We start from the raw sequence: 14,070 nt of genomic DNA on the forward strand, positions 1-14,070 counted from the left end.
TATTTGTCTATAACTGGACTTTTATTTTGTGATTAACTGTTGTGACTTTGATGAAACTGAAACATATCAAATGGAATATTTTGGATAATACAAAAATAAGCTTTTCTGACAAACCTATTAATTAAAAGATGCCTTATTCAGTGTAGAACTATTGTAGTTGCATCAACCTACTGTAGTTTGTCAGAACAGGAAAAATATGATGTTAGGAGGACAGTGAAAAGGAACAAAGGAAAAATCTATTTTTTTGATTGATGACTGTAAGAAAAACTTGCTTTTGTGTTATAAAAGATAACATGTTCTTAACAACCCATTATGTAATCATAAGATGCCTGACTAGCAGTTTAAGAGGGAGGTTGGAGAGATTTGCTCTGGCAGAATAGTGGTTAGACCCTGAGGTAGGAAAGCCTGGAAGGAACCAGCTTATTTACCCAGTGCTCATTACCAGTTCTGGTAGGGGAAGGCCTTGAGATACCATCTTAGGAGGGCTTAAAGCATCATCGTAAAGGAGGCTCATAACTGTTTTGACTGAGACCTCTGGTAATGGAGTCTTCCAAGAACACTCCCATGACACAAGCATCTGAAACAAAAATTATGCGCCATGACGTTTTGCTGTAGTTAAATCAGTAACTTGGCTCTTAAATTGATGTGAAGGTGTAGGCTATTCTTGGTTATGCTTTTTTTTTTAGGTTTTTTTAGTATTTTTTGGACTAGACACAAGTTCTTTGATGTTTACTTAGACTTATTGCAGTAGCAGGCAGCCATTAGTGCCCCATATGATGTGTACCTCCATCCTAAGATATGGAATTGAATTCAGGAAGTCATTCATCATTGCAGATGCAGTATGATATATAAAATCTGTGATGGGGTGAGTTAAAACTAGCAACTTGAGGCATTTTGGAATCCTTTATGGAGTGAAGTTGTGATGATTTTTTTAGTCTTCTTTGGGCTTGTTGGAGAATTCAAGAAAAATCCTTAGGTGGCAAGAAATTGGCAGAAAAGGATTTATCAATATGATTGATGCGGGAGTGGCAGAACATGTGTGAGGCCATGAGGACATTTTAAGATTGAGGAAGTGGACTTATTAATTATGAACAGATAAAGATGAAGATCATTAAAACATGAATAGAGGAAGAGTTAGTAGAAAGAACAGAAAGTAAGAGCAAGCATGTGGACATCAAAGAATTTTGACAAATTGTTAAAAATTGCAGAAAATGATTCTTGTGTGGAACATAGTGTAAGAGTCATCTGTATGATCACCAGAGAATTAGGTCCCATGCCATAACATTTGATGAAGTAAAAAAAAAATAAACTTTATCATCACAATGATTCTTCCAAAGATATTGACCAAAGAAATCTCCGTCCACATCATCTGCTTGTGACATATGATAGACTCTAGTGATGCCCATCATAGTGTGTTCCAAGTTCACCAAGAACACATTTGTGCGGACGAAGTTAAATTTTTGGGAAATGCCGTAAAATATGTTGTTACTTTCCACACCCTTATAATGTATATACTAGTACATTATCATCATTACCTCCAGTGCCAAGTAATATTAAGGCCTTCTGTGATGTGAGAACTTCCTGAGGATCTGCAAATATAAAAAATTCAAAGCTTTTGTTATACAGTTGTGTTTTGTAACAGTTAAGCAGGAACACGCAACACTACTGTATCATGATATAGTCTATTTCATTCCATCTACCTAAAACATAGGTTTTAGGTAGATGTGGCAACACATAGCTAGCTCAATGATTGGCTGAAATCAGTGTTTCTGATATCATAGGCTTAATGTGATGAAGATGCATATTACAGTCGACCCTGGCCTATTCACAGTTCTGGATTCGCGGCTTCACCTATTTGCGGATTTCTGTGTGGAACATATATACATTTTATTCCAGGAAAATTCACCTATTTGTGGTATTTTTCCTAGAGAAATATTCACAAATTACTGTATTTTCATATTTTTTTGTGACTACTGTATTACAGTATTCAGGTATAAGCAATTTTAGAGTTTTTTTTATGGTATTTTAAACTATCAAAATACTGTAGGCAATTGTAAGTGTTTTAGAGGGGGTTTTAAGTATTCGCGGATATGAGCTATTTGTGGGGGTAGTGATATGCATCCCCCGTGAATACTGGGGTGTTACTGTATTTCTTCAGTAAAACATCAGAATACTTATATATGTAAAAAACCCTCACATCTTCTGATATAGATCATAAAAATTTTGATGTATTTCAATAACATAACAGTGCAAGTACACGAAAGGTAAACTTTTATCAAATAGTCTACATAGATCAAACACAAACGAACGATGGGCTTTCACTACTGTACTTATGTTTTATATCATTGTAGGTCTATAAAGGATATCTGGCCAAGTGAGTGCAAGTAAAAGATATTTTAATAATTTCTTGCATATAAATTACATGAGTAGGGTATTATAGGAAATATGAATACTTTATTGTCTTTGAGGCTGTCTGGAGTAAGTGAAAACAACAGCTACTGAGCATAGGCTAGAAGGCAGGAAGTTTCAGTTAATTCTTGGCATTGGTATTGCTGTTTTCTTTTCAGAATGCTTTGCATAGTATAATTTTGTCTTGAGCTTACAAATCATTAAAATACCTCTGTGATTGGGCAGTTTCAAGAGTATTTTGCCAAATAACTTATGAGGCAAAAATTTTGAAATCTCATTGAGTTCCCATCACCCTTTGTGTGTTGGTGACATACAGCATAAATTGCTAGCTTAGACTTATATTTTTCTTTAAAGGCATTTGAACAATACTTAGATAGAATGAATAAAGAGAGTTACAATAAGAAAGTAATTTGGACATATGAAATGAAAGTGTGCTTAAAAGGCCAACATAGTAATCAAACATCTGGTGAATCAATAGTGTAGGCCTATCTTTCACCTGTCAGTGCTTTGTCTTATGGCGGTCAGCATCAGTAATGGTTATTTTTATATAAGTAACTTACCAAGTAATTACATTGCTATTAGTTCCTACTCTTCGCGGTAGCTTAAGTTTTAAAAATTTCGTGGTAGCTTAAGTTTTAAAAATTTCGTATTTTAGCGCATATTGTTTTGGTGTAGGTACCAGGCCCCACCCACTTTGGGGAAGAATAGGCACAAAGGCTGCAAGACGAGACTGACATCTGTTAAGTATGAAACTCATACTATCTGCACCTCTTGTAGAGGACAAAATTGTTCTGATATTAACTGTGACAAGTGTAAGGAATGGGATCAGGGGAAATGGAAGACTTTAAATTCTCATTTAGCAAGACTTAAAAGAGAGAGAGAGAATGGCAGCTGCTAAAGCCGAGGTTAGGTGTAGCATTCTGTAGAGGTGTCTGTCCTTACGACTTCTATGACAGCTTTTTCCCCTATCCTCTATCTTTACCTGTAACTCCTTTACCTGGATCCTTACCTTCCGAGCCCAGTGCCTTAGCCAGCCTTGAAGCCTGAGTAGATAAGTTTAGCGTTATGGTAGATACCGTAACCCAGTTGGGGACTTCTGCTAAGATCTTGATGAATCAGTTGAGTGCAAAAACTGTTAGTGCAAGTGTCATGTCAGTGGAGGAGGTGGCTACTCGTCCCGCCGATGCTCCTAGACCTGGGTCCCTGTCAAACTCCCCTAAACCTGGATGGAGGCAAACCAAACATCCAAGGGAGGTCGGTGGGGTTTGCCCACGGGTAGTTGCTCCCTCAGTCAAGCCTGTTGCCAGTCCCAGTTATTGACAGACAGCTACTGGAAAGGCGTCTTATGGATCTCCTAAACTCGGTTCCTGTCAGACTCCCCTAAATCTGGGAGGAGGCATACTGTCGGTCCATGGGAGTCTGTAGGGGTTTTTGCCTCCGGATACACATCAGTTGATTCTGCCGTCTGCAGGTTTCAATGGACAGCCATTGAAAGGCTTCCGAGTTTATGTGCACGCCATATTGGCGAAGGACCCCAATTCCGACGTGGGCAGGAGGCGCAGTCATACCGTTGTAAAAGTCACCAGTTCCAGAGTGCAATCCTGATGTCTCCCAAGTTGCTTGTACAGCAACTCTCATTTAAGAAGAGCGCCGATCGGCCAGTATCAGCCGGGCGCCCTATGGGAGTTGTGCTTTTAAGAAGAGCGATCGACCAGGCGGCGCCCAGTGAGGGAAGACAGTATTGGCACCAGGCGTTCGGCTGGCGTCAAGCAGCCAGTTGGTGATACTGCCGTACGTCTTGAACGTTTGATAGCAGTTGAATGCCCAGTGACGTATGTTGATGCAGTGGATTACAAGTGCCTGAGTGGAGGTGAGCGTGCTGTCCAAGCTGAGCACTCCAACCACCATTTGGCGCCCGATTGTCTTATGTTGGCAATCACTCATCTGGCGCCAGGCAGTCGGCTGGCATCTAGCAGCCAGTGGGTGGTACTACAGTATGTTTCAAACGTTCGGTAGCACTTGAATGCAGTGGATTATGAGCACCCAAGTGGAGGAGAGCGCACTGTCTGAGCCAAATGCTCAGACCATCGTTTGGCGCTGATCATCCTACATCGGTTCGCCCTGCTAAACGACCTCTTACCAGGAAACTTTCTGTGCCAGTTCAGGCTTTAACCGAATGTTCTCAGGACTTTGATGGTTCATTGGCTTTAGGGATTTCTGGAACATCCCACCGGACTCAGTTGCCGCACTCACCACCTCGTTTGGCACCACATACTGACAAGCGTTTAACGCCTCATACCACTACTGCTGATGGTCCACCACAGCCAGTTTCAACTAGTGTCAGCGTTCCAGTGGCGCAAGATTCCTCTCTGGAACCGATTCATCGTTGTCTTGATAACATCTTGAGCCTTTTAAAGAAGCCTTCGACTACAGTGCAAGAATGAAAGGACTTAGCTTCTTCTTTGATCTCATCCTTCGGCCAAGATAGGCTTTTCATCAGCAGAGTTGGATCATTTAGTGAAAGACTTATTCAAAGTCTTTGAAATATTCAGCTTCCTTGATTGGACAGTGGGAGCTTTGAAGATTGCACAGCTCTACCAGACAATTTTACTGCAGACTGGCTAGGAGTTTTATCCTTTGCGGACAAGGCGGTTTGTGATAGATCACAAGAATTGGCTGCTCTCTTAGCCTTAGGCATATTGAAAAGGAGGGAGCTGGGGTGTTTGTTTGTCACTAAAGGAGTCACTCCTTCTTGTTTCCCAGGGCTACTTAGGAGCGTGTAGCTTCGGAACATCAGAAGAAGACTACCCATGACTTGCTAATGCAGTCCACTAACCGCCCAAAGTAGCCGATTCAGACACTTGCGGCATCTGTTAGTGTAAGGGTGGTCTCTCCTTTGCAACAGCAGCCTTTTCATGGCGGCAGAGCAGGGTATCAGTCACAACCACGTACCAAGCCCCGCTTGGTGCGCACGGTCATCAAGTCATCTACCAGACCCTCTTCTAGCAAGTGAGGGTCCGGTCCTCCGTGTGTCAGTGGGAACAAGACTTCTCCATTTTTGGAGGAAATGGGAAGTCAAGAGTGCAGAACCATGGGTGATAGAAGTTTTGAGAGAGGGGCACTCAAACCCATTCAACACAAATCCCCCATTGGCGTCGGCACCCATCAACTTGACAGCCTACTCTGTAGGCTCACAGAGGTTTTTGGCCTTGTCAAAGGAGGTTACTTCTGCCCAAAAATGGGGCCATAGCAGTTATGAAAGACACGAGGGTTTTACAGTTGCCTCTTCATACCCAAATCATTGTGAGGGTGGAGACCTATCCTGGACTTAAGTGCTCTTGAATTTTTTTTCTTAAAGGCCACGACATTCAAGATGGAAACCAATCAGGCAGTGCTGTCCTCCATTCATCAAGGGGATTGGATGGTTACGATAGACATGGAGGACGCATACTTTCACGTTCCAGTCCACCTGGGATCCATAAAGTACTTGAGATTCATGTCCAGGGCAGGATCTACCAGTTTCGAACCCTCTGTTTCGGTTTTTCAACAGCCCCACAGGTCTTCACCAGGGTTCTCACCCCAGTAGCAAAGTGGCTAAATTTGATGGGCATCAATATATGCATGTATCTCGACAACTGGCTCCTACACTCCCCATCGAGAAACCATTGCACGGAGGACTTACAGAAGACACTCTCCCTTGTCCAGGGTCTGGGCCTTCTGATGAACTTTTCCAAGTCACAACTAATTCCCACTCTGTCGATCGTCTATTTAGGGATGATGAGCGACTCTCAGAGTTTTTGGGCTTTTCCGTCACAGAGAAGAATTCTTTCCTGCCTGCAGATGTTTCAGAAATTACTTGTTCTTCCTTCATGCTCAGCTAAAGAGTGGATGAGCCTCTTGGGCACTCTTTGATCCATAGAGAAGTTTGTGCCATTAGGGAGACTACTCAAGACCCCTGCAGTTCTTCCTAAAGGCCAGCTGGCATAGGAAGACGTCTCCAGACTCATTTGTCTTCCCCATTACTCCTGAAATCAGGGAGGACCTTTGGTGGTGGCTGGAAGAAGAGAGATTCCTGGTAGTGAAGTCTTTATTCCCTCTGAACCCAAGCCTAACCTTGTTCTCAGATACTTCAGACCTGGGATGGGGAGCTCATTTACAGGACTTGGAAGTTGCAGGGACGTGGTCGTAAGAAGAAAGATTGCTCCACATCAGTGTAAAGGAGCTGAAAGCGATACACCTGGCTCTTCAGCATTTTGCTTCGGTGACACAACAAAATGTTGTAATTGCAGTCCACCTGGACATGACGGTGCTGGCCTACATAAGGAACCAAGGAGGCACACACTCTTTCTCTCTTTGTCAGGCGGCCAGAGATCTTCTCATTTGGGCCCAGAACAACTGTACTCGGATCATCACCCGCTTCATTCAGGGCATTATGAACGTTCTTGCAGATGTTGAAGAATCATCATCTTCCCTTGTATTGCACGCCAGTTCCGGACCTTCTGGCTTGGGCAACAGACACAATGCTCCAGGATTGGTCCGACCTGGACATGTATGCCCTCCTGACATTCAATATGGTAAGGGAAGTCATCAACAAGTTTCAATCTCACAGCAACTCGTTGATGATGCTAGTGACCCCATTTTGGCTGCAGAGGGAATGGTTCCCAGACTTTCTAAGCCTCTTAGTGGACGTCCCAAGACTTCTTCCACAGCGTCGAAGTCTTCTCAAACAACCTCATTTCCTCTGCTATCATCAGAGTTTGTCCACTCTAGCTCTGACAGGCTTCAGACTGTCAGGAAGCTTGTCAGAGCGAAAGGATTTTCAAAGGCAGCTGCAAAGGCTATTGCCAACTGTAGACGATAATCTTCATCCATTGTCTACCAGGCTAAGTGGTCAGTTTTTTAGGTGACTGATGTCGAAGACACGGTATCTCATCTTCTGAGACCACTTCAGCTCAAATGGCCGATTTTTCAATCTCCCTGAAGTCTTCTCGGGGACTAGCGACTTCATCTATTAAAGGCTATAGATCCATGCTCAGTTCTGTCTAGGCATAGAGGTTTGGATCTTGCAACAAGTCAGGGTCTCAGTGACTTGATTAAATCTTCCGATATTCAAGGGAACACAGACCACCTTCTATTCATTGGAACCTAGACGTCGTGCCTCTTCATACATCTTCCTTGTGAGACTTAACGAGAAAGACTCTCTTCTTGGTTGCTCTAGTGACAGCCAGAAGAGTTAGTGGATTACAGGCCTTGGACGAGCAGGTTGGCTTTTCACAAGGTTATGTGATCTGCATGTTTACCCTTGGTTTTCTTGCAAAGAACGAAACCACAGCCAACCCTTGGCCCCGTTCATTATCTATCAAGAACTTTACAGATATCCTGGGACCTGCAGACCAGGAGAGAATTCTCTGTCCGGTCAGAGCCTCAAATGTTACCGGGAGAGGACTAAGAGTATTAGAAGCCCCTCTCTTAACCTCTGTTGTTCCGTAAAGAACCTGTCTCATTCTACATCCAAGAACACGTTATCCCTCTTTCTTGGAGAAGTAATCTTTGAACCCCACAGGAGAATTCAGAAAGTGGCCCTACCTTTATTGAAAGTTAAAGCCCACGAAGTCCAGGCAGTCGCTACTTCACTGGCTTTTAAACACAATCTGTCACTGTCAGACTATTCTTCAATCTATGTACTGGACGTGCAGATTTGTCTTTGCCTCTTAGCATTTGTGAGATGTAAAAACCACTTATGAAAACTGCAGAACATTAAGATCATTATCTGTGGCTGGCTTGGTACTGGGGAAGGAAGGGTAGGAGCATGTCTCCTATTTCTCTATCTCCTTGCCTTGAATTTAGGTAGATTGAGGTATGGAAGCCTAGGGATACTATATACCCAGAGTACCCACCAGTCTTCTAATGGATGGGTTTGGTGTTTTACATAAGGTGTAGGTAACAATATATTAGGTCAAATTTTTCTTGTACTGTGCCCAGGACCAGTGCATACCCATTTGTATAAGGCTTTGGCAACCATCAGAGTACTCCTTGCCAGCAAAGCACCCACTAGAATAGAGGCAAATCTCAGCTTTGCTGCTGCGCCACTACAGGTTGATGAGCACCGACTAGAGGCAGTACCCATCTGCTGTAGCTCTCTCAACAGGTAAGGTTACATACAACAAGCATTGTCCAATGCTGGCTACCTATCTATTTCAAATTCATCTCCATTACTGAGTGTTTTTAAGTAGTTAGTGTCCATGTGTCCCACCTCCTTTCTTTATGGGATTCAGCAATGGGATTACTTGGTAAGTTACTTTTATAAAAATAACATTTTTATAATAAAATAAAATTTTATGTACTGCATACTGAAATTACCAAGTAATTACATGATCGGAGCCCTCCTACCTCCCCTCTAATGGACATTATGCATGAACGAATTGAATACCTGAGCCGGTTGTACCTATTCTTCCCTGAAAGTGGGCAGGGTCTGTTGCCTGCACCAAAACAATATGAGCGCTAAAGTGAAATTTTTAAAACTTAATCTGCTGCAAAAAGTAGGAATGCAATTACTTGGTAAGTATATATAAAACTTTATTTTATTATAAAAATGTAATTTTTCCCTTTTACAGACTTTGAAAACTTTATTATCATAATGAAGTTATTTTTATATTCATACAACAAAATTTGTACATAGAATAAAGTTTGAATGATAAAGAAGTCTTGTGGTCTGAACAGTTTGTGGATATAGGTCTATGTGTTGCCTTGGGCTATACCAGTGAGATAAAACATAATTATTGAAAGCCCATTGTTCTTTTTTGTTTGATATGAATAGACTATTTGACACTAGCTTGTCTTCCTGGTGCTTGTGTAGGTATATTGTCAGTACAAATTGGTATGTTTATGATTTACGTAAGATGTACAATATATACAAGTTTTATATACTGTATATACACATTCAAATATATTACTGAAGAAAGTTTGGGCAGAGGAGATGAAACCAACTGTAGTGTACAGTAAACAATTGTGGCATTACTATACTCAGGAGCAACACCTGAAATCATTGGCAGTGGTATGGTGGATAAGGTTAAGGCACTAAGTGGTTTGTCTGTTTAACCCTGGATTCTTGGTTTCATTTTTGTGTCCAGTATTTGGTCAATTTAGATCATGGATTGTGCCACATTCATAGATAGGCACAGTTTAGAAATGTTCAGTATTGTTGTTACTGCTTCATTATAAAATGTATATATAAAGTAGTATAATAAAAGCTGTATTTTTATATTTGTGGAATCTCTGTATATTCCAATCAGGGACTGTATCATGCTGTGAAAAAAATATATAAGTAAACCCCCCGTATTCGCGTTCTCACGATTCGCGGATTTCTCTATGGAACATATACAGTATACACATTATTCACAGAAAATTCACCCATTCGTAGTATTTTTCACAAAGAAATATTCGCTAATTACCGTATTTTCGTATAATTTTCATGATTAAATGCACTTTTTGTGATAAAACTATTAAAATACTCAGGTACCCAGGTAGTGCTCGAGTTACGATAATTGATTTTGCGATGGAGTAAGCAGTTAATACAGTACCGATACGACAACATTTATAAAATGTTTTTAAATTTCGCATGGGTGCAGGCAGCAGCATACAGTCAGGCAGCGAGAGAGGCCAAATTACAATAGACCAACTTATTTTCCTCCATCTCTTTATCCCATCTTCTAGTTAAAAAAGGAAAAGAGAATGATAAAAGTAATGTTATACTTTTGCGTAATGCGTACAGCCATAAACAACTGAACGAGAAACTGTTGTTTTGCTTATAACCGAATTGGATAACAACAGCTGTTTTGCTTGTATTTCAACCATCATATGTAGTAAACAATTACCATAGCTATGTTACAAATGATGTTAAGTAGAATAGGACTGATATATTTTTACATTATACCCTTATTCGCTATAGATAAAAGATTGGCAAGGAAAAATACTGCTAAATTTAAGCTGCAAGTGGTAGCTGAAGCTGAGAAAACAATGTTCAAGCTGCTAATGGCTATAAGTTATTGTGCATCAGCAACATGGATGAAACTCAACTGTAAATAAAATTGGAGAGAAAGTATTTTAATCAAAACTACTTGGCATGAAAGAACACATATTACTGCTGTTTTCACGCTGATAAAAGATAAATACGTAAAGCTTGTATTATGATGAAATCAAGTGAAAATAGCAAACAGAATCTTGATTTTTTTTTTTTTACACAAAGCAAACATTCGCCCAAACAACCAACATTATCAATTAACGAAAAAAATAGCTAAATTAATTTCACAATGAGACATATTCAGGTTATATTTCGACTTAAAAACACTTCTTATAACGAAAAATAACCTTGCCCCATATAAGTAAAGTATCTAGAGATTCATTTACGCTAACTAGAAGCAAGGAAAGTGCTCTGAACTGAGTTAAATATGGCAAAATAAACTTACCATCTAATCAGTTTCCAAACCAAAACATTGATTGCAATGTATACTGTAATACAAAATCAATATAAGAATATATACAATATTATTGGACACAGTGAAGTAAAGCATAACATTTTAAAAGATCCATGAAAAAGATGCATATTCGTTATGTTGGTGTTTGTATAATATGATATTGGTAATATGTGAATATAGAGTACAGTATAATGTAGGCTAGGCTACCATATATGTATACTATATACCATAGTGTAGGCTAAGCTAATTCTTGTTTGTTATTCAATTTCTCTTTGTATTTAATTATTAAAAGTCAATCTGCATGAACCTCCAGAATTAGCTGGTATTGATAATTACTTTACGGTATATGTGTAGAGTATACTTTATAGTGTAGGCTAGGCTGCCATATATGTATATATGGTACTGAATACCCTAGTGTAGGCTGGGCTATATACAGTACAAGATATGTTTTTTCCAACATATGATGGGTTTTTTGGAACCTAACCCCATCTTAGTAGGATAATACCTCTATAAGCATTTTTAGTTTTTTTTGTGTGTTTGAACTATCAAAATAGGCAGTTCTAAGTGTTTTTTAGAAGGGTTTTAAGTATTTATGGATTTTAGCTATTCTTGGGGAGTGCAGTACACATCCCCTGCGAGTAAGGGGGTTTCTGTAATGCACTAACAACAATTTGGTAAAACTTTTTATTCTACATGATAATCTTGGAATTGGGTATATTACTGGGTATTGGATATTAATTTACAAATTATTTTAAAGTTTGAAAGAGTTGAAAATAGTAACATTGCATAATTCATTAAAATTTTTTTCTTTTTGCACAGAAACCCAGCCAAAATGCCAGCGGTGCGTGGGGATGGGATGCGAGGCCTTGCGGTCTTCATCTCGGATATAAGAAATTGTAAGTAAATACTAATTGATCGGACATTTATTCTGTTATATGACTTTTGTTTTTGTTTTTTTTAGCTCTGTAAGATAAGAGAGTTTTCCTTCTATTAACTGTTTATATACTAGATGATTGTGTAAATTGGTTACATCTGTCAAAATTTAAAGTGATGCCAGTCATACTAAGTGTAGATGCATTGATGGTATGATTCTAAGATTTCATGATGAGAAATTTTATTGGATACCTTTATTTTTTCTAGGTAAAAGCAAGGAGGCCGAAGTGAAGCGCATCAATAAAGAACTGGCAAATATTCGTTCAAAGTTCAAAGGTGATAAGACGTTGGATGGTTACCAAAAAAAGAAGTATGTTTGCAAACTCTTGTTCATCTTTTTGCTTGGCCATGATATTGATTTTGGTCATATGGAGGCTGTGAATCTCCTTTCTTCAAACAAATATACAGAAAAGCAAATAGTAAGTGTTATTGGTTTTGTTGACAATATTAAGGTAAATTGAAAAGCACCACACTCACCTTACTGCTCTTTGCTGCTTCTGCTACATTTTAAAGTGTTCTATGTTTGAATGTATCACAAGCTTTGATGTGGCTCTCTTAAGTGTGCCATGGTTTTACATACTCCAACTAGAATTATTTAGGCTGTTGATACTTTAGTGCAGCAATTTTTAGTTAGTGCAGAAGTATAAAATAATTGGCTTTAATATGTATTAAGTATATGGATTTTTCCAAAGGAATGTAAATTGTCTTGACAGTGGATCTGCAAGATCTAAAACTCTGGAACTTTTTTTTTTTAATTGGTACTTTTAATATTTTTGTAAGTCAATACCTCATTTTCCTGTGGATTATGCAGAAAAAAATTTCACAACTGCAATGAGATAAATGGTACATCCACAGGCAGGTTGCAGTAAGAGTGAGGTAATATTCAATTTTTAAATAAGACTAATTGAGTCACATTTTCAGACTAGTTAGATCTTACAAAGAATGTTTGTAACTGAAAATAAGAACTAGTGGAAGTTCAAGTTGGACAGTCAGATGGGAGAAGACTGGAGGAAACAAGTTAAATAAAAGGCAGACAGTAGTACTGCTTGGGCTGAAGAATAAAATGAATTAGATCTTTTATACTTAGTAGTAAATATGGAAGAGTAAATTTAAAATGAAAGTAGTAAATATGGAAGAGTAAATTTAAAATGAACTAGTGCAATTCATATTCTACACTTTAATTGTAGATGATAAAAAAATTGATCTTATTGGATTAACCTGACTTTAATTACTGAATTATTGCAATTCTGTGTAAGAAATATTAACAAAAACTAATTCCTGGGCTGTCCACTTACTGCATATATATATGTAAGTATTTCAGAATCACAGAAAGTAAGCTAAAAATGCTCAGGGTTAGTTAATGTGCAGTCATCCACTTCCTATTATTGCTTTTTGGGTAAAAGAGAAAGCTTGCAGATTCAGTAGTTAAACATTATGTGACAGGCATTCCAAATACGTGACAGTGACTTCTGAATTTTATATAATTTAAAAAATAAAGAAGTTTGGCTACAGGGAAAGTTAGTTTGTAGGCCATTGGTTGGTAACATACTGTATTTTCACAAAATATTTTTAGGAATGAATAGTAAAAGTAGAATATTCACATGAGCTAAATGTCAGATGTAATTTCAGAGTCCTGTTTAGCCATTTTGATAATGGAGCCCTCATCTAGCTCTTTTGCTTTTAGGCTAAGTTTCCTTTGTCTGAAAGCACAGTTCTCATATAGTGATAAGTATAAGAAATTATGGTTCAGAGTGTAAGCCCTACAATGCTTTAAGGCTGGAATGTGGCCCTTACTTTTTAGCAAAATGTGCAAGTTAAATACATGACAAATCTATATGCAAATAAAGATAGTTGTTTCTGGAGTTATTTTGTAACTAGACTCGTTAATGTATTAGAACTAACCTGTAGGATGATATTAGTTGTGTGTTTTTGGAAATCTGGAAAAGGGAACATACACTGCAGTAGAGAATGAAAGCAATGAGAGTGTATATTATATACAAAGCCCTTTAATCATAATTAATCTTATTCACCTTGAAACTGTCCCAGCTACACTTGTCTTGAATGAGTTAAAAAAGTTAAGTTCCATACATGTCTGGCTTAGTCAGTTGACTGCCAACTAACACCTCTCATTCTTGTGTGTGGTACTGACAGTGTCAGTACCTGAGGATCTGCTCAGTTTTTTCCCCTTTTTGTACCTTTTCATAAATTTCTTTATGTCCTTTATCATGGTCACATACTTTGAAGTAGTTCACCT

The 14,070-nt window shown here is 38.8% G+C and overlaps 1 protein-coding gene across 6 annotated transcripts in view; it reads left to right on the top strand.

Annotated features, from left to right (window-relative positions):
* Nucleotides 1–14,070, top strand: part of AP-2alpha (adaptor protein complex 2, subunit alpha) — a 110,220-nt gene that overhangs the window by 43,513 nt on the left and 52,637 nt on the right. For all 6 annotated transcript variants that reach the window (XM_067114183.1, XM_067114181.1, XM_067114185.1 and 3 more), the window contains exons 2-3: nt 11,703–11,779; nt 12,024–12,235. In XM_067114183.1, the coding sequence (XP_066970284.1) occupies nt 11,716–11,779; nt 12,024–12,235 (276 nt within the window). In that variant the 5' untranslated portion in view covers nt 11,703–11,715. The remainder of the gene's footprint in view (nt 1–11,702; nt 11,780–12,023; nt 12,236–14,070) is intronic.

This window comes from Macrobrachium rosenbergii, chromosome 13 (assembly GCF_040412425.1).
Source record: "Macrobrachium rosenbergii isolate ZJJX-2024 chromosome 13, ASM4041242v1, whole genome shotgun sequence".
Classification (NCBI taxonomy): Eukaryota; Metazoa; Arthropoda; class Malacostraca; order Decapoda; family Palaemonidae; genus Macrobrachium; species Macrobrachium rosenbergii.